The 22140-nt window shown below is 26.6% G+C and overlaps 1 protein-coding gene across 4 annotated transcripts in view; it reads right to left on the reverse strand.

Moving 5' to 3' along the window:
- The window catches only part of LOC105247975 (protein phosphatase PP2A 55 kDa regulatory subunit), a 43505-nt gene that overhangs the window by 5928 nt on the left and 15437 nt on the right, over positions 1–22140 (reverse strand). Inside the window, exon 2 of one of the 4 annotated variants that reach the window (XM_011252461.3) lies at positions 16004–16300. In XM_011252461.3, coding sequence (XP_011250763.1) covers positions 16004–16088 — 85 coding nt within the window. In that variant the 5' untranslated portion in view covers positions 16089–16300. Of the gene's footprint in view, positions 1–116; positions 984–9737; positions 9987–16003; positions 16301–22140 lie in introns of those variants that run through there. The other 3 variants (XM_011252460.2, XM_025413270.1, XM_011252462.3) reach the window with 3 other exon arrangements.

Genomic DNA, 22140 nt, shown 5'->3' on the forward strand with positions numbered 1-22140 from the left:
AGGACAGAGAGGAAAGAGTTACGTGTGTGTATGTGCAAAAAACACAGGGCCAGATGCAGCGGGCGGGCGGGCGGGCAAGGGGGGAGCGGGGGGAGGTGAAAGTGTGTGAGGCCTACTTGAAGTTTCGGCGTAATCCATCGCGTGCGTTTTCTAGGCCGTCGCTGTCGCCGTCGCCGCTGCCGTCGTCGCCGTCGCCGGCGACGTAGCCGAGTATCCGCCACCCCCTCCCCCCACGCGCACACGAGGAGAATCCCGGGAGTGTGTGTGTGTGTATATATGTATGTGTGTGTGCGCGAAGGACGCGCTTTATTATTCGAGGAGAGAGGATCGCGAGGAGGTCCCTCTTTCCTTCTAATCTGGGTCAAGGTTCGCGAGGAGGTCTCGTCGACGTATATATCACGCTGCCGGTTTCTTTCTCTCTTTCCTTGGAAAATAATGAGGAGAGGCTGATGTGAGAGCGGCTACTTACCGGCCATCTCTCGCACGCGCGCACACAACGGGAAGGGGGACAACGTCTCGACGACACGACACACGCGGATCGCGGGGGGAGTCTCCCGGTTCTCGAGTTTGCTTCCGATTCCGAGTTGATTCGCGGGAGCGGAGTCGCTCGCTAGCCGACGAGAGAACGGAAAGGCATGTAAGCGCGCACGCGGTACGCGGCGCTGACGTGTGGGTGGTGGTTTCTTGTTTGACGCGCGCGCATGCACGCACGCACGCACACATACACACACGAGGGAGAGAATACCGGGGGGATCACCTCTCGTCTCTCCCGGGTCACATTATTCTCCCGGTTCTCGACGGTTTCGCGAGTGTAAAAGCGCGGCTCTTTCTTTCTCTCGGAGTAACTCTCGGAGAGGTCTCTCTCTCTTTCTTTCTTTCAATGGCGGAAGTTCATAGGCGCACGTATAACCCGCACGCAACGCGACGACTACGCGGCGTGACGTCACTGCGCGGATCAGGTCGCTCGGTGTCTTCGGCGGTAACCACCATCTTACGTTGAACGTACGGAGTTTGCGCGAGAGTCTGCGGGCCGGAGACGGCCGAGGATAGCCGAGGAGGCGCGAACGGCCAGTCAGCGACGCGGCAAATTCAAAAAGCAAAGAGACGCATTTTTTTTCCGGAACAGATAATTTTGAAGGATGCTTTGTATGTAATCCTAGCAAAAAGTAGCTGAAAATTAATATTCAATATTTTTTTTTTTTTTTTTTTTTTTTTTTTTTTTTTTTTTTTTTTTTTTTTTTTTTTATGTAATCCTAGCAAAAAGTAGCTGAAAATTAATATTCAATATCAATTGAGTTCTATCTTTTTTTATCAGTTAATTTCTAATGAACAGATAATTTGAAATTGAGTAAGTAATGTGTAAAATATTCCACTTATATTCGTTACGATATTCTTGTTGTACTAAGAGAAAACACTAAATTTTAGACGTTTATATCTACTGGTCTCTTTGCTTGAAAAGTTGTTTCTTTTCAACTGATAATTTCTCTAGGAACGTAAAAAAAAATTGAAATCCTATTCAGAGTCAAGAAATAATCATTTACTCTCCCTCACGTCTTCGTATGAAAAAATTACTTCTCGTCGAATATAATCGCTTATATCATACTTTCAAAATTCTCACGAATTTTCGCTAATCGTAGCAAACCATTTCTGCAAGTTTATATCCACAATTTTAAGGATGTTTTGTATGTACAATCCCAGCAAAAAGTAGCTGAAAATCAATATTGACGAATATCTATTTTTGATATATTTTGAATATGAGGAATTGTATGGAATATTACAATTTGATTTTAGCTACAATGCAGAGATGTATTTTTTTAATATTTATTGCATTTTTATTGAAATATTCCGAATTTTCTTAATCGAAATGATTAACTTTTGACAGAGAATTTCGCCTTGTGACAGATACATGGCTAACTTGATTGAATTATATTTAATATCTTTTTACCCAGTTAGTACTTGTATAATATTATTTGACCAAATATTTCCTCTGTATCTAAACTTTCGCAAATTTTAAACAAATTTTGAATATTATTTCCACGTGTTTTTGTCATTTGAATCGTGATTATACGTTTCCCATAAGAACACATGTTAATTCGGTGCAAATTAAAATCCTTGTAACTTGTGAACGCTTTAGTAAATCGATTTAAAAATTGTACTGAAGATTCCAAACATATGTAAGGACATTCTGTACAATTTTCGTTAAATTTTCAATATTTTGAAAATAGATACAAAACATCCCAAGTATATTTATTTATGTATTTAGAGCGACAGCTTGTTGTGTTTGTTGCTCTCTTTCATTATAATTTGGTGTCGATTTAAAACAAGCGCTCCAATTATATTGAGAAAGAAATGCGAGCAGTGATACATTTTCAAGAGGCCAAATATTGCAAAAAATCTTTATTCTGATATCTTTATTCTGATATGTTAACAAACGCATGCAATATGTTAAGAGAACGAAAAATGCATAATAAAAACAAGCACAATAAACACTCATTAAATAATTACAAAAAATGAAGAATTAAAGAAATTGGAAAACATCAGATAGATAAACCTTGAATGTTCATTATGTTGATTAATACAATTATGAATATGGTGTTATAAGTAAACAGAATATTTTTATCTATAAATAACAAAATAAAAAATAAAAAAATTCTTTTTTTATAAAATTAATTTTCACTAGGAATGGAAAAAATGGGAAAAAAGAATATGCCACCGCAACAATTTTATTAAATCTCTAGGAGGTTTTCAAGATATATATATACATATATATTCAACTCTATTAATAAATACTTAATTTAGTCTTTTACAGGAGAATTTAATATAATACAAAATCTTTTTATTTATTTATGATTATTATATTGAAAAAAAATATATCATCTTTCCCACCCAAAATTCCATGAACAAAATCTTTCCTTCGTCATCAACATCCTCTTCAAAAACTCCTATCCCCTCCAGTTTATTCATAGAATTATTTGATTTTTTATTCAGCCCACCTTACAAGTCCTCTCAAGTTCTTTTCCTAGATCAAACTTTTTTGTTATTCCTTATATTAAAGGCATTCTAAAAAGATTCTACTCATTGATTCACGATAGTGGTGGTAAATTAGCGTTCTCAGTGAATAATAAATTGAACAGCCTCATTAAATTACATAAAGATCTTTACCTAAAATGAATCATAAAAATATTATTTATAAGATTTTATACAAGGATTGGGACGCACCTTACGTAGAGCAGACGTTTAACGATTTAATTAAAAGAACATAAGTCTATTGTTAATTATTCTTCTGACTCCCATATAGTCATTTCATCTCATAGACTCCTGAATCACGATTTTAATTGGAAGGACACAATAATCCTTGTTGAAAAACCTTTTTATAGAAAAAGACTTGTTTCTGATGCTACATATCAGCTAGCAAAAAAATGGGTTGACCCTATAAAATGATATCTCATTATTGGATGACTCTTACCTCCCTATTAAAAAATGCCTTGCTTTTTTAAAAATTCCGCTCCTTTGCCTCCCACTTCCTAAGTTCCCTTTTTCCCCTTCCCCTCGTCTTTACTTCCCGCTCTTTTCCTCCCCCCTTCCTATACCTACTTCTCCTTTCGTTAGTTATTGTTCAGTCTTTTCACGATCGCAATTCTTCACCGTTAGGTATGGTTTTATCTCGATTCTCTGTTTTCCATCTTCGTAAGTATTAAATTTAGACTCTCGATTTCGCTTTATATTATCCTGGCATTTTTGTTAACGGATTTTTAGGATTTTGAATTACTAGTTATTTATTACTTTTGCTTGGCATGAGTTTCTTTATTCTTGATATGTATTGCTCTTTTTTGTGCTTACACAGGCTTCCACCTCGTTCATCGATTAAAGGAATCAATTTGTTTCTGCCCGCTCTCCTGAGGATCAATTTAGAGAGACTCCCAAAAAAATTTTTACAAATTTTTGACCAGGCTCAATTTTAATTCTACGACTTAATGACTAATTTACAAATTTGGGGACTTTTTAATCTTCCTTTTTATTGCGTTTTGATTAAATAATATATAAATAAGTTATTATAAATAAAGTAAAGTAAGTTGTAAAAAGTTGTGTTTTTTCATCAAGATCAGTATATAGAAAAATTTTTATCCATTTACTTAAGTTTATGTTTTATTTTTCATTTATATTTTATTTTTGAAGCACTTTTATCACATTTTAATAGAATTCAAAATTCTTAACAAAAATTGTGATTGAATATCTTTCTAAATTCTAAGAAAAGCTATATCATAAGAATAAGAGCAAATTTGAAATTTTAAATATCATATTCTTTTTTCTTACATTAAAATTAATAAGAATTTATTATTTTACAGACAGAAACATTTTTCATATTTAACAGTGTTATTAGAGAAGTTTTTTGCGATAAATAAAATTATTCATATCATGTTGACATATCATATTAAATAGAAAATTTTATTGCAAGAATACATTAAAAATATTTAAAAAGAGGAGCTGGTTTCATTATGTACTACATGAAAGTGTAATCTTTTTAAGCTAATTATTATCGATATTTTCTCTGCGTTTAATATATGAAATTAAAATGTCTCTCATAAATATATATTTAGATTAAAATAATATATATAGCATTCATTCGCAAAAAAAAATATCATACAAGTTATATTTTTAATATTAACATTTTAAATTATAGCGTATAATATGGCATAAAATATACACATATATATGTATATATATTTTTTTTTCATATATAAGAAATTCGTAAATCAAAATACTGTAACTGTAGGAAAATTTTCGAAAAATTAAAATAAAAATAAAAATATCTATAAATTTTTATTCCAAGTAGAATAATTTTTGAGAAATTTATATAAAAGTTTAAAACAATTCGTTACAATATCATATAAGATACGTTTAAAAAGTTGCTTATTTGTGAATTGTACATCGCTAATGTTAGTGGATACGCGACTTATTAATAAACAATTGTTTACGTATCCTATGATTGGCCACAAAGTTTTAAATCTTTATATTACAAAAACTATTGCTTGCAATAAAAAGTCGCAAGTAACTATTACTTTATAATTTCTCGAAAATTTTCCTGTTATAGTATTTTGATTTGTAAAGTTTGGAATATTTTGTATATTACTTGTATATTATTAATTTTTATATTTGTAATATATTTTAACATTTGTATTTTTTTTTGTTTAACAAGATTATAAAATAAAGAGAATTAAAAACTGGAGAGACATTTGAATATAAAGTATGCAAAGTGTTTTGAAATAATGTTTCCATAAAAAATAGTAACCGACGCAAATAACTTAGTACGACGTAAGATGTGCATATTTTCTTTCTTTTGTCACGGAGTGCATTTTAAGAGTCTTCTCGCATTCAGCAAAATGCATCTTCGAATAATGACCCGTCATACATTTACTCGAGATAATGTATCTGCGGTTTTTCTCATATTTCTTGTCGCTACTTTAAAATCCACGCGAGTAATAGAAATTATTCTCAATATAATATTTTCAAATTTTTACATCTTTAATCTTTCAAAGCTTTTACGTTATCAATAATTTTGTAAAAGATCTTATAAAAGAAATTCTAAGAAAAAAATTATATCTCTTAAATATGTATCTCGTTTATCATTGAAAGAGAGAGAAAGAGACAGAGAACGAGAAAAAAAGAGAGAGAGAGAAGAGAGAGACGAAAGAGAAGATAATATATGTGTATATTTCAAGATATTCTTTTATAACTAAATCGCACAAAGACTTAATAATTACAACACAGCACAATGACAAAGAGATTATGCATTATTCATTTATTTTATACATGTTAAGTATTAAGATTATCTTCGGAGGAGAGACTTGCAAAATATTTTATTCATTTTATTCAATTATTCATTATTTTCCATGATATAATCGATTAAGGGTAAGTCTCCAGATATGACTCTGATATATCCAATATATCTACTAAAGTTTTGTTAAAAAAATCTAAATCTAATCTAATCTTGTTAAAAAATATTCCCTGATCTTTTCCTCATTTATTTTTATTGAAAATTCCAGATAAAAGAAATATTTTAAAGATTTTTTAGTCTCTACTATATATGCATTTTCTAATCTTTTTCACTCGTATGAAAAAATTACAGAGTCACTTAAGTTTCAAATACTAGATTTGCAAATATATATACAAGGTATTTTAAAATTCGCAAATCAAAATACTATATCAGGAAAATTTTCGAGAAATTAAATAAATAAAAATATCTGTAAGTTTTGAAACAAAAAACTGAATAGTATTCGTAAAATAAAAATTATTTACTTGCATATTTTTCATTATTAAAAATTATAATAAATGGATACTGCATATATAGCTAGACATTGAATTTATAAACATAGATAGATATATATAGTTATGTTTTTAACATCTAATCTTCATTTGGCTTGCCGATTGTTTTTATAGTATAAGAGCAAAATTAAAATTTTTTTAAAAATTTCCCAAATTTTAATAAAATTTTTTCAGATACAAAAGAAATTGAGAATTCCAATTTTTCCATCTTTTTTCAGAAAGCAGATACTCTGAACAATAAATCTATTTGTATATAATAACAAAACGACATATATCGAGATAAAGATTGTTTTGCAAAACACAAGCTGTTTGCCTAATATCAATTAATGTGTACACACTATAAATATATGTTTTTAGTCATGTTTTAGTCATTGATACATGTATTTATTAATATACACAAATATTAATACAATTCTTCAAGAGAGATCTCGACTATGAAAAGAGACACGTGATACCGAGTTTGTCATCGTGAAGAGCTTTCGCGAATAATATTAAAGCATTTACCTAAAAGTTCCGTTAATTTGTCGTGCAACTCTTCGAGGGAAGAAAACAACGGCGTATTTCTTCGCAAATGCGTAAATGTCTTGGAAACACGCATCTCCGATCGATCCATTCTCAATGCAAAAAATCTGAAAGGCCGATTACCGTTTATAGTTTCATCCACAAAACTTAAGCAGTTTATCGATTAATCAATTGTAACGACTTGCAGCGCTCCGCAATTGATTTTTCACGAGTAAAATGCCATACGAGACTGTCTCTGAATGGTACGAAGTCTTGTACGAAGTGCCATGAGCTCGTATGAGACACGAAGCTTGCTCTTTGCAGAGCACATTAGAGGCGCTCTGTTAATAACTTTGCACTAACAAGATTTAGATTATTTCCACTAGGATTCGACATGCATGTATCGATAATACTTCACACATTCGGAACAATGTAATTCAAAAAAAATAAGAATATTTCACGTCATAAGAACACAGATGTTTTTATTCGTTTTTTAAGAATGTATTGGAGATATATAAATAATAAATAAACGGGCTTAACAGGAGCAAATATTAAGAACATTAAAGTTAAAGTCAAGATTTAAAAAACTAAATTTAATATGTAGAAAAAGCAATAATGACACAATAGATCTCTGTTAATATTATATAATTTAAGTAGTTGTGTTGAGATATATTACAATCAATGAGATCGCCGTGAATTTTTAATTTAACATTCTTAATAACATTCTAAATCGTCATGAATTATTTTAAATTTTTTTACTTGCTCCTTTAAAAGTTATTAATTTTTGAATTTTGCGATTTTAACATAGGATCTTATATAAACGTTCAAGAGACAGGTAATAAATTATTCACAAACTATAAAAAAACAATGATAAAAATTTCATTTTCTAATATTATATTCTTCATACATGTAAAAATATTCCCACAAAGTTTTAAAACGATTTACTTACTCGTTTTGAAATTATTATTAAAAAATAACTGTGATTATCAGTTGACGCAATATTGATGATAAAACGTGGCAACATTTTCTTGGAAATTAAGACCTATTTATATTAAAAAATACTTTGAAGTATGATTTCGTGATTTTTAAAAAATTTTTGATGAATTTTTGAATTAGAATTTGTATTCTGCCCAACTTTAATTTTTTGATACTTTATTACTCGATTAACTTTTGTCCAATACATCCTTAAACTTATTTTGTGAACAAAAAATCGAGACCTGGATATTCTTAAAGCACATAATTCAGACAACATTCTGATGCCATAATCGTGCAAGCAATTTCTTTGAAACGTTTGCTCTTGTAGCTTTGGTTGCGTGGATCGTTTGTAGTCATTTCATAAACTATTACGCGAGCAAAAAATCGTAACCTGTTCTTGAAAGCAAATAATTCAAGAAACATTCTATTCAATTCTGATACTATAATTATGAAATTAATTTCTTTAAATCACTCTTGAGTATTGTATTTCGTATTTTGATATCTTTTTAGAAGTTTGAGCAAAAAATATTTTTAGAAATTAAAAGTAGTAAAAAAATAGTCAAATAATTTGAGTATTATTAATTTTTTTGCTTTGATCTTTGCATATGTTATTTTTACAATAGTTTAATTTTAAGCTATCTGTCCATCGTAATTTTTTAATAATTGGAGCAAAAAATACTTTTGAAAATTTAAAATGAATTTAAAATCTGAAAATTATGAAATTCGAATCATGTCATGTTTGATGTGTGATTCACCGTGTAAAGTCATAATTCGTTAAAATTACTGTCGAAAAAAGAATAAATTAATAATGTAAAAACTTTAGAAATTTTTTAATTATATTAACAAACAATTGTGAAGAAAAGTAATATATTTAAAAATATTATTAATATTATTAATATTTAAAAAAATCAAATTTGTTTTTTATTAGAGAAAAAAGCGGTTTGCTTATCTTTTTTTACATTTGTAAATGTAAATTATATTTGTAAATGTGAATTATAATTCGAAATAATAATAAAGTAATAAGTAAATTTTGTAATAAATAATACGTATAATTTTTTTCCGTACCTGACAGATCGAATATATAATATTACGTACATATGTGTGTGTATGTGTATATATGTATATTTATATATATAGTTATATATATATATATATATATATATATATATTTATGTATATTTATATATATTTATTTATATATATAGTTATTTATATATATAGTGTCTCATAAAGATTGTGCCAACACTCGTGAGGTAGAACGCAGTAAACAGAAAAATCCTTTATTATTTTACAAATTTCGTAAAAATTATTGAAATATTCATTTAAAAAAATTGGCGAATGACCGCACATTTCGTTCGAAGATTGCAAAATGGTAAGAGACTTTTCTGTTCAATTTACTGCGCTCAGCCCCTTATATTGAGCGTTGGCACAATTTTTATGAGACACCTTGTATATACATACTCATACTTGTTGAGGAAAAATTAGCACAAAAGTCGGTTGAAAAGATATTCGATGGTTTTGCGATATCTTGTGTGTTGTGTGTATGTAGAAGCAATTTACACACATACATACAAATACAAAACTGTTGTCGAGTAACTGTTGTTCGATTATCAATGTCCAATTAATGACATTTACGTATAGAAAAATTTATATACAAATAAAAGATGTAATAAAATTCTATTATTTAAGAGAATTTAATTAAATTTAAATCTAATTTCGTCAATATACACCAGTCAAGAAAAAGAGTTATATTTGAAGAGAAAGTTTTGTCCCCTTATATACGATTCAAATAATGTCAAAACAAATGTTGCAACTGATTGTGAAAGTAAATCACACTTTATATCAAGACGTTTGTAGAATAAATATACGCATCACGCTTAACATGCGTTCTATTTTTTTGAAAGTCTCTGGCAACCTTCCGTCTTATTAGTACTCACGAAAATAATAGCGGCCAGTGCAACTGTCCTTTTCATTCTTCTGTTTGGGTGCTATGCCATGAACTCTATTTTGGTTTAAATCGACAACGCCTTTTTTCTTAACACGTATACGAGCTGACGTATACATCCTCCTGCTGACAATTTTATTTCACAAATTACAATTTAATCTTCTTTCAATCTTGACAAGCTTTCGCAGTGCAATGCCGATCTCGAAGAGGTTTACTAATCGGCTGCCAAATACAAAGGTTCTCCGACTCGACTGTCGGATACACAAACTTTATTTATTTACGTTCTTAATAGGAAGGAGAGAAAGATTTTCCCTGATATGATGTACTATTGTATAGGGTGGCCCCGAACGTTCCAGCCAGACTTTGAGATCTTATAGGAAATTTAATTCTGAACAAAAAATTTTCTTATAAACATAGGTCGAAAAATGCTTCCTTAAGAAGTTATCGCTCAAAAACCTCTGATGAAGAAAGAGCAAAAGGTGAAAAGAAAATGAAATAAAAAGAAAATGAAACTAAATAAATTTCTTGAAAAAAACTAATAAAAATAATAACTAATAAAAAACCTAAAAAAACTAATAAAAATAAAAAATAAAAATCTTTTTCTTTTATAAAAATAAAATAAAAGTTAGTTAAAAGAAAAAAATATTTTATTTTCATAAAAGAAAAAGATTTTTATTTTTTATTTTTATCGTTCATTAAATTTCCTATAAGATCTCAAAGTCTGGCTGGAACGTTCGGCGCCACCCTGTATAATACAAGATAGATCGACAAATATAGTGTGATTAAAAGAAAATTCAAATAAAAGTGTTTGTCAAAATGTACAAAAATAAATTAAAAAGACGGAACAAATTATTGTATATATTTGTTTTTTTTTAAATTTGAATGAACTTTAATAAGCTTGTATTATAATATTATTATCGATTTTATTTTGACAATGTGATTACTAATACACGTGTATATATATAAATACAACATTTTTAAAATAATTTAAAATAAGTTATAAGAACTCTATAAGCATAAAGAATATGTATTAAGATAAATTTTATTTTTTCATTAAACCAAATATTGCATTTTTAAATATATATTTAAATTTAAGCTGTTGTCAAAATAAATTCGATATATGACAAAATGACTAAAAATCAAACTGAAAAGCGCGAAAATATTATTTCCATCTTTTTTTCTAATTCTGAAGTCTATTTTACATATTAACATGTAAATTTTCCAATTTTCAAAATTTTTTTGGAAACAAAGTTTTGCACGAAAAAATTTTATATATTCTATTTTCGATTTATTTTTATATAGAAAATTATTTTCTGTTTTATTATATTATGTTTTACGAATCTTGTATAGTATCACTTTGTATAGTAGGTGATTTAAAAATTAAAAACTAAATAACACAAGCAAACAAAGAATAATGAAAAAATAATTAATATTATTGAAAGCTATATTAGTCAACATTTGAATGAAATAATCTATTAAATTACTATAAATATCTGTCACAATATATATAAACGATTTACATTTTTAATATAAAGTATAATTGCTTGTGAAAAAAAAGATGTTTTTCTTAAGAGTTTTATAGTAGTTATATAAAATATAGAAAACTTCAAAAGAAAACTATATCAAAACAATGTTTCTATTTAAAAATTTATATGCAAATAAGAAATCTAATATAATTCTGCTATTATTATTTAAGAGAATCTAATATATTGAGCACACAAATCTATTAATTCATTAATATATAATGATAATCATAAAAAAATAACATAGATTTGCCTAAAATTAAAATTAATTTAACAAAATAAATAAACTCCTACTAAATTCATCAATTAAAATTAACTAAATGCAATTAAATTCATTATTTAAAATATAGTAGTTTCTCTGAGAGAACCAATAAATGAATGAAATATAATTCCAATCATATAATGTAAGTAATTAAGCAAATGTATAATGTAAAAAATTATTTTACCAATATATTATATAATGTAAATAATTAATAATAAAATATTAATAATATAATGTAATTACTGTAAGTTTTTATTAGCATGATTAAGCGTTAATGTTAATTGTTAACATAAGCTTCACATATGCAAAAAGCAAATGCAAATATTTTATATCCATTAACTCACGTAATTACTTGAATATTTATCAAAGTACTACTTTGAGCTGTGATCATTAAAATAATAATTTAAATTTTGAAATAAAATCGCAAAATATCGTTGTAATGCGACGTAAATTTTAAGAATGATATATCTTTCAGAAAAAATAATCCCATTTAATTGTTAAAATTTATTAAAAATTTTGGCAATTATGCACTTTACAGAAGTCCAATTTCAATGATCTCAAGATTATTGAAATCAGTAAGGACGTCTGTAAAGTGCATAATTATCGAAATTTTTTTACAATAAATATTATAAAATTAATATCCTCCCAAATTATAATTATTTAAAATTAAATTTATAATAGAAAGCCAGTTTTTCATATTAAACTAATCATAAGATTAACTTTTAAATCTAAAAAGTGATTCTATTTATTATATTCTATGATAAATATTTGATTCTTACTTATTTGGCGTGAGACAATGCACCTGAAGCAGGACTTGTCTCGAAACAACGTATGTATTTACATGTAAATAAGCGTAAGAAAAGTCTAATCTACGGCCGGTAGTACGTTCTTATATTTAAGATCATCTTAAGTACAGACTTGAGATGTTATAAATCAATCGCAGAACGTATTAGCATCTTAACTCATTGCTTAAGATGATCTGGAAATAAGAATAGACTATGAATACACCGGCCTAAGCGTCATATGCAAATATACGTGTTGCTTCAAAGTATCTATTCAAATTTTATAAAAAAGTTTCTTATAAGAATTGTCTAGCTTTTCAGATACTTTGATTCATTTTAGGTAAAAATTAGAACATTTTTATATTAAACAGGCACGTAATTTCGATGCCTTTCTTTTTTTTTTTAAATATGTTTAATAATGTGTGACATCGATGAAAATTATTAACTACATTAAATTAATAATTACATTTTTGAAAAAATATTGTATAATTATTTGTCTGAAACTTTTAAAGTCTCAACTAATTAAATTGCACAAAAAGTTCTCCAAATTTCAAAAAAATAAATTTTTAAAAAAATTAATAAAAGAATTAAAATAAAATGAAATAAATTTTTTAAAAAAATTTGTTCAAATACATGCGCACATAAATATATAGCGTCTTTATGAAAAGTGTACTAAATTTTAAGAGACTATCTTATTAAAATAAATAAACAAATTAATTTTGGTCTAAAAACTATTTCGAAGTCATAAAATTCTTGTACATAAAATTAGTATAAATAAGTTACAAATCATAAAATTTTCTACATGAAATAACAATATAAATAATGTAGTTTTCATTTATTTTTTAGCTTTCATTTTCGATTATCATTTATTTTTACTGTCATTCTTGCAAAAATGATAAAGTATTAATCTTGTATATGCGTTATCTGAGAAATAGCTAATATTTATACAAATTGTGAAATAACAAATGTACATTTCATATATAGGAAAACGAATGACATTGTTGCATAAACAACACGCTTGTATCAAGAAGCTTATCTGAACGGCCGACAACAGGAAAATGTTATCTAAACTTCATCAATGTTAACTTTGAAAAAATGTAAGACCAATTTATTTAACTATGATAGATCACAATTTATTAGTGTTTTTGATTTAGAAGAAAGAATTTTCTATTTAAAAAATCGCATATAATCCTAGAACATCTTGTAAAAGACGTTCACTTTGTAAGAAGATATAGTGTAATCATCATACTATGTAGAAAATATTTTCAATGATAAATTATTATTAATTCTTATCATATTTAAAGTATTCAAAACATTTGTATTATTTAAATATTCAAGTAAAGTACTTTTTAACTGCTCAATAAATAGTTAAAAATTTCATAGTTCTCATGTAATATTTATTGATGAGATTTCATCCTCAGGAAATGAATAAATCGATAATTTTCACAATATTAATGTTTCAACTGCTAAAAACTCACATCCTATTTTAGAACCGTGAAGAAACACAATTTGTTTGTAAATGTTTGCCAATTGTTTTTTGCTGTAGTCTAGCCAAATACATTTATATTTTGCATAACAAAAATATTTTTATTAACATATTTTTAATTTCCTACAAATAATGAATTACTTAAAATTTTGGGAAATATTTCTCTCTTAATTTGGCAATAAATGTTTTATGCACAGTGGAAACTCTATTTTTTTCATTATTATTGCAGATTTGAAATCATTTTAATGAAAAACAGATAGGATATATATGCATTTATTTTATATATATATATATATATATATATATATATATATAGAGAGAGAGAGAGAGAGAGAGAGAGAGTGTTAAAAAAAAGAATTCAAGGTTTAGAGGATCCTATAGATGTATTCACTACATTATGTTACAAAAAATGCTTAATGAATTAAAATTAAGGCTAAAAATTAACCTTGACAAAATTAGAGACGATTATAATAAAATATATAATTTTTTATTTTGAGAAATCAAATAATTTCGTTGTTTCTATTTACATAATATGCATGGAAAACAAATAGAATTAACTTAAGGTTAAATCTCCGATGTCCACTAAATATTTTTTACTTAAGCATAAGTATTATCTAAATAGAAACAAATAATGAATCTCTTTTTCATCTTGTATATACACTCTGCTTATATGAAGAATGTTCTATTTTAAATACTCATTAAAGACATTTTTCAAAAGCGATAGCTTTATTTTCTAAAGAAATATTCGATCGTCTCTCTAACTCATGAAAAAAATTTATCTATAGTTTATATATAAAACATACATATTATCTAATTTAAACTCTTAAAACTACGTAAAATCCAAAAACAAATATAAATGTGTAAAAAGTTTTCTAAAGTTCGCTGTTGTACATTTATAGTCAATGGAAGGAGAAAAATTTTTTAGACTTTTTACGAAGATGATAGCACGATAATGAAAATAAATGTAAGTAACATTTTGTTGTATATTTTAAAAATACAACAAACAGAAATAATTATTTTTTTAAAATAACAATTTTCTGAATAAGCTTGTGCCTTTAAAAAATTTTTTAGATGAGAAATATACATCTTAAAATAAATGATCATAAAAATACTTATAATTATTGTTTTAAAAAGATCTCTTTGCTATAAAAATATATAATAAAGAAATTAAGAATTTTTGAAAAATTCAACTTATGTTAGATCTTAATATTATCCGCCAAAATCAAATGAAGATTATTCTTACACTCCTATAAAACTCAGTAATTTTTATTTGAAAATTCCTTTGAAAAAATAATGTTATTTTCAAATATTTTCAATATTTTTGAATTTTATTTAATTTTTCAATATGTGACAATTTAAGAAATTGATTAATTTAACTATTTAACTTATTAAATTTAATAAGATGAAGTTAAAGCTATTTGTAAAACAACTTATTAATATCAATCGATGTTCGCAATGTACATAATACCTACACATAAGAAACGATAAACTTAATTATTTAAATTCCGCTATGTAGTAAAAATAAATATCATTTGATTAGTGAAAATCAATAAAATAGATAATACATAAATGTAGTTACGGGCCTGAGCGCGCGAATTCTACGTGATATCATTGGCTGCAATTTTGATTGCTTATAATTCAAAAACTATTATGACTTTGACATTTTCATATAAAAGTGTTTAATTTCAAAAAATGTTTCTATTTCACTTTCAGAATATTAAAGTATTGTTATATAGTGATTGTGAAATAATGTATAAGTATGTATCAATTCGAATATAAGTCTCAGTTTTAATAAAAAAAAAATAAAGTTATTTTACATTATATAAATTTAAAAAAAATTAAAATTTGCAAATTTAAATCTCACAAGCTAATAAGAGGCATATGCAAGATGGTCATCTTTCACAGAAAATTAATTTTTCTGTGCAACTTATTCTTCAGAGGAGTAAGAATTTATTAAAATTAAATATAAAAAAAAAAAAATTAAAATTTATGCATACTTAATATATGAATAAGAAAAATTCACACTAATCAGTTTCCTAGAAAAATTTTAATTTTCCATAAAACTGACGCATAACAATCCGGCATCTGCTCTTATTATCCGCGAGATTTGAATTTGACATTAGAATCTTGTTAGTCTTCTAATTTGTTAAAGTTTTGCGTATCTGAAAAATATTTCAAGACAGAGATAAGATGTGGCAGACTCACCGACACGTTTGTTGACAGCTGTATTGATCATGGAACCAAGTTTTGTGAGGCTGGACTGCCTCATGATGTTGGAGGGGCTCTTCATCCGTTTGGCCGGTGGTACCGGAATCGGGGCAGTCTTGACTCGTGCCAAAATGGCACTGCCGTTTGGACCTGAGCCGGGGGACCGCTGAGGCGGTGCCCCCCATAGACCCACCACACCGGCGTGACGCGTGGTGACACCTTGCTAATCTTAGCTTCCTGCCAGCCTTTATCCTCGTAGCCGTTTCAACTTCCACTTTCGTCACCTTGTCGTCGCTAGAAAATGAGAATTTTTTTTTTTATTTTTTTTCTTCAAGTGCTATCATTGGAATAATGCAATTTAGGAAAAAAAAATGTTCCTTGTAATGTTTTATGTTCAATGTGAATTTAACATCAAAAAGATTTTGTTATCGCATTATGATTTTGAGAAAAATTTAAGTTCGAAAATTAACAGAGTTATTTTTAATGCAAATTATTATTATGTCATAGTTATATTGATATGCCAGAAAAATTTACTTTCTTCAAAATTCAATGTTTTGTTCAAAACTTTCCACTTTCAAAGGAATTTGTTTTAAAGATAAAAGTTAAGAAATATTTTTTCATGATTAAATATTGAATCTATTATACTGCAGTAATTAATTTATTTTATAACTGCTATATTTTTTAGATATGGGATAGATATTTTTTATTACTTTTAATATTGAATTCGTGATTTAAAAACTTTATACTTAAATACATACATACATGCATACATATATATTGATAAAATATCATATGTATATGCGTGCAAAATATAGAGAGTTTTACAAAATTGTTATATTTTAATTTGAAATTGTTATATTTTAGCATCTGTCACATATTGATTTTTCCATTTTATCAATTTTAACATCAAATTTCTATAAGCATTATATTCAGCAATTTGCAAAATCCTTAAACTTCAATAAACAATCAAAAAAAACTTTATTCTCTCCAACAATTTAAATTATTAATTAATTTTTCTACAATAAACTCAATATTTAATCTGATAAAAATTGTATCAATTTTAGTTTTATATATATATATATATATATATATATATATATATATAATCTTCACAATACAAATACTTTCTTAAGTTTAAACAAAAGGTTTTATCAATATATTTGATTTTGAAACAAATAAATTTTTTTAACATGTCATATGCCATGACTGTAACATGCTTGGTAACATGTTAGATACATTAAAATATCATAAAAATTTTCAATATTAAAATTTAATATATTTAAAAGACTAAAACGATAATTCTTCTTTTCCTAACTAAAATAAAGATTTCCTTTTTCCTAATTTTCAAAAGTTTTTTTAAACTTTGTAATTGATTAAGTATTTCTGCAGCTCGCATGATACATCTTTTTCAATTATATCTATTATTATCTGTTTTTAGTTCTAAAGTCTGCTCGATCTATTATATCATAAACATTTTAATTTATTAATTTATAAAACGAAATACTTATAAATTTTATAAATAAATTTTCCATTTGTGTGCGCTCATTTTTTTCTAAACTTATCATTTTCCAAATTTTTCCATACATGTATTTGTATTTGTATTCAATATTTTATATATGTATTTGATAAAATGTCATATATATTATATAATTATATAAAAATCTATATACATAAAATATTCTTAAATGAATATTACACAATAAGACGTAATTCTTTCAAAAAATAGAATAGGCGTTATCGATTAATCAGATACAGATGCACAGGATAAAGCGTAATAAACTTTGGCTGAAGAATTATCAAGTGTAATGCACACTTGCAAATGTTTGTTTAATCGCGATATTCAACAACATCTAACGCATAGCTTCGTTTATTAATTCTTATGAAGATGTACGATTCGTATACACGTATATCGTTATATTAAATATCTCGATAATTATATATATTAATTATTAATTAATAAGTCTCGATAATTGAATTTAATAATATTAAAAAATTGATAAGATTTTTATTTCTTCCTGTTAATCGAAATATTTTATTTCCCCTTTTTAATCGCATTATGCGAACATAAATCGTAGTCAGCTTGTAAGTGAAGCACTTTACGATGTAGTTATGATTTCTAATATAATGACACGTCTTGATACCTATAATCTGTCGTTGCATATGGCAATAAGTGATATGGTTGTACATTGATTGACTTATACATTGAAGGATTGATACATATTATGGACCATTCATTATATTTATTTAAGTCCATACGATAAGTATGTATGACATTTGTGATCGATTGGAGTTTATTACAACAATTAGACTAATCAATTGCGATGTAACAATGTATGACAATTAATAATAAAGATAAGATACTTGAATATATTTTCTTCTAAAGAGAGAGAGAGAGAAAGAGAGAAATAATATTTTACATAAGAGTAAAACGCTAGTTGCTAGAGAAGAGAATAGTCCAGATATTTAATACTAATCTCTGCTACCGGCTCTCGTGGTTTAAGTGGCAAGGTCACTATATGAACTAATTTGCAAACGGATCATACTTATGCTTCATTGTCGTTCTCCATTTTGATAAAAGATACGAGCAGATATTATAGTGCTTATTTAAGATGTCTATTTAAATTTTGTAAAAAAATTTTCTGATCTTCCAAGATGTCTTTTACCAGGTAAAGATAATATTTTAAAGACTTTTTGATGGTTGGAACTTTTTAAAATAAGTTTTTTATTATATGCATTTTTTAAATATTTTCATTCCTATAAAAAAACAAAGCTATAAGTACCAGGCTTACAAATGTACTGAAAAAAAATAATTTTTGTAAGATAAAAAACATTTTTCATTTGCATAAAATTTTTATTTTTTCACTAAAAAGTACAGTAAAATTATGTATATTCAATATCTTGTTAAAATATTGAACAAAGAGATAGATATTTATAATTTTCAACACATAATTCACTTGGCTTGCCGACTGTTTACAATATGAGAATAAAATTATCAAAAAGATTTTTTTTTAATTCTCTGAGTTTCAATGAAATTTTATTCCCTAATTTTTCCAGATAGAAAAGAAAAAATTGAACAATACGTTAAATTATATTATTCAACAATCAATTTCTATTTTTAGAGGTTTCTATTATTTTTAAAAGAGACCATAGTTATATTGAGAATATTTTATTTTTATGGTAATATAAAAATATTATTTTTATCGTATTATAAAAGTATTCAATGAGAATATTTTATTTTTATTGTAATATAAAAATATTATTTTTATTGTATTATAAAAATATGCAGTGAGACGTTGCGATTCATTGTTAGTGGCATTACCGATGAAACTTGCAATTTGAACGAATTATATTATCGATAATAAAGTACATGGGATCGAGTATTGAAATAAATAAATCTTTTTACATATTTAACATTAATTAAAGCTTAAGGAGATATAACATATCCATTGAGATATAATTGAATTTGTCTAACAATTCCTACGGTACACTATGGTCTCTTCCACCGCTTCATCTCTACGAATGAGAACGTATTTGCACATGCTAACGATAAATCATATAGTTGGATATTAAGAGAGAATTTCCTCTCGGTATATATACCATTAATAACAGAGAAACACGGATTTAGAATTTTATGTGAATAATTCTATTTTGGTCTTGATAGATTTTTGGATACTTTCGTTGTTTTCATCGGTTGAAACTTTACTGAATTTTCGTCGTTGAAGACATATTGGTTATAAGCAAAACTTATCGAAACGGCATAGAAAAATATTAGACTTAAAAAATGTGACTTAATATATAATTATTAATTTTTCAACTTTTAATATTTGTTTATCTTGAAAATACATGTTTACATTTATCTCATCGAGAGCACTAGTACGAAGGAAAACATAGAAAAAAACAGATAAAAAACAACAGATTATAAAACGAGAAAAGCAATTTTTAAACATAATCTTTTCTCAAGATTCTCATTATACAGTTCGTATTCACGGCTTGCCAGCAATTTTCATTTATTAAACTGAAGCCACACATTCCACATCACATTCCTAATGTTCATCCTTGTACTGTCATTAACATTAAGTTATCTTTGTATTTGTGCTATTATTAATTTTATGAAAGTCTATTATGAAATTACTTTTCACTGACTAAATAATTAATATTGACGTAGCAATTAATTGCTATAATTATATCTTCTATTTCATTATAATTATACAGAAAAATTATACATAATTTATATATTATAAATATATTATAAATATATTATATTATAAATTATAAATTATATTATAAATTATATTATAATATATTATAAATTATATAAAGAATCATAGCAAGATGTAGATTTTAATGATAAATTTTTGAACAAAATAAAGTTAATACGAAAAAAAATAAAAGTATTGTAGTTTAATTGTTGTAAAACTGAATACATGTATTAGAAATAGTAAACTCAATATTCAGGAGAAAGAAAGAGAAATTAAAAGAGGGTATTAGATCCTCATGAATCCCTATATAGTTGCCTATGCTTTTATAAGACTTCGAACTTTTTTATAATCTTTCCAAGAAAAAACAGCATTCTTTTTTAATCTCATAAATAATTCAAATTTTATCATTTATCGATAGTCTTCCTTTTTATCGTTATTGGATGATTTATTACTTCACCAGCAATGCAAAAAGGATGATTTATGGATAATGTAACGCGTATATGATACTTTCAACATCATCATTTTGTAGATTTAATGATATTTTAAGTGAAATAAAATTCAAGATTCAAAATAGAAATTTTTCTGCAAATCATAAAAAAAATAAAACTATAGTCAAAAATAAAAAAATTCCAATGCAATCTATTATGCATAAATAGAAAGTCTCACTCTGAAAAATATGATCGAACTCATTACACGTGTCATCGAGCAAAGTCTCATCGATGAGCCGTTTAGAAAATATATCAACGCTAACGTTAATAGCCTATTAAAAATGTACCTCACGGGGTCATTAATAGGCGACGCCCATCAGAAAGTATAGGATGCCAACGTAAATAGCCTATTCCAGTTATATCAAGGTTCTGCCGACGATCCTGAACTTTTTGCACATAAATTTGCCACTTTGTTTCGAAAAAGATACAATTAACGAAAAGAATGAAATTGTCATTAGGGTTGTACAAGACTCAAAACAAGACAATATTCATAAAAATATTGTATCGGTATTGAAAATTTTCAAAAATTTAAATCTTGTCTTGGTCTTAAATGAATATTGGTAGCAAAAATCTCGTCTTGTATTGTCTTGTCTCGATTTTATTAACAATTTTTCTAATTAATCTAATATTAAAAAATTATTTAAATAATATTTAACATAATTTTGTAATATAATTTGAAATAATTATTACTATTATATTATATTTTAATTATAATTATTACTACGTAATCGATATAAATGCCGTCTATTTACATAAAAAAACATTTATTTTTTCATGGGAAACAGAAATTAATAATTATTTAAGGCTCCAAGGGAATGTGCAGATATAAAGATTTTGGAATAGTAAAAAAATCAGGTTCATATTTATCCCACATTGTCAAAAATGGTTCGAGACATTTTAAGTTCAACTACCCCGTGCCAGTAGAAAGACTTTTCTCAATAGGAACTCTGACTATGTCAAAAAATAGAACCAGATTACAAAGTAAATTTTTAAAAGCACTAATGTGCATCAAATCCTGGGTGAAATGCTCTTTAATGTCTAAAATTTGCGAGTTTGATTTCCAATTTATAAAAATGTTATATTGTATTAATATTAAATGTTTTTAAATTTATTAATATAAATGTTTTTATTGGATAAAATTTTTTAAAATTCATATATAGTAATTTTTTTCATTTACAAATATAAATATTTTAGTTTTTTTGAGAACCAATAATCTTGACAAGGCTAATAATCTTGACAGTCTTAGTCTTGGTATTGTCTTGATAACTAATTAAAAATCTTGTCTTGATCTTGTCTTGAAATTCAAGACAAGACAAGACAATATCAAGACTAATCTTGGTATCTCGTGCAACCCTAATTGTCACGAAACGTCCTTTGCAAATTCCCTTTTCCTCGCAAATGTCTTTTTTTTTCTCGTTGCTGATGTTACGTTATGCATGATGCTACC

Source organism: Camponotus floridanus, unplaced genomic scaffold (genome assembly GCF_003227725.1).
Source record: "Camponotus floridanus strain SB8 unplaced genomic scaffold, Cflo_v7.5 scaffold64, whole genome shotgun sequence".
NCBI classification, from domain to species: domain Eukaryota; kingdom Metazoa; phylum Arthropoda; class Insecta; order Hymenoptera; family Formicidae; genus Camponotus; species Camponotus floridanus.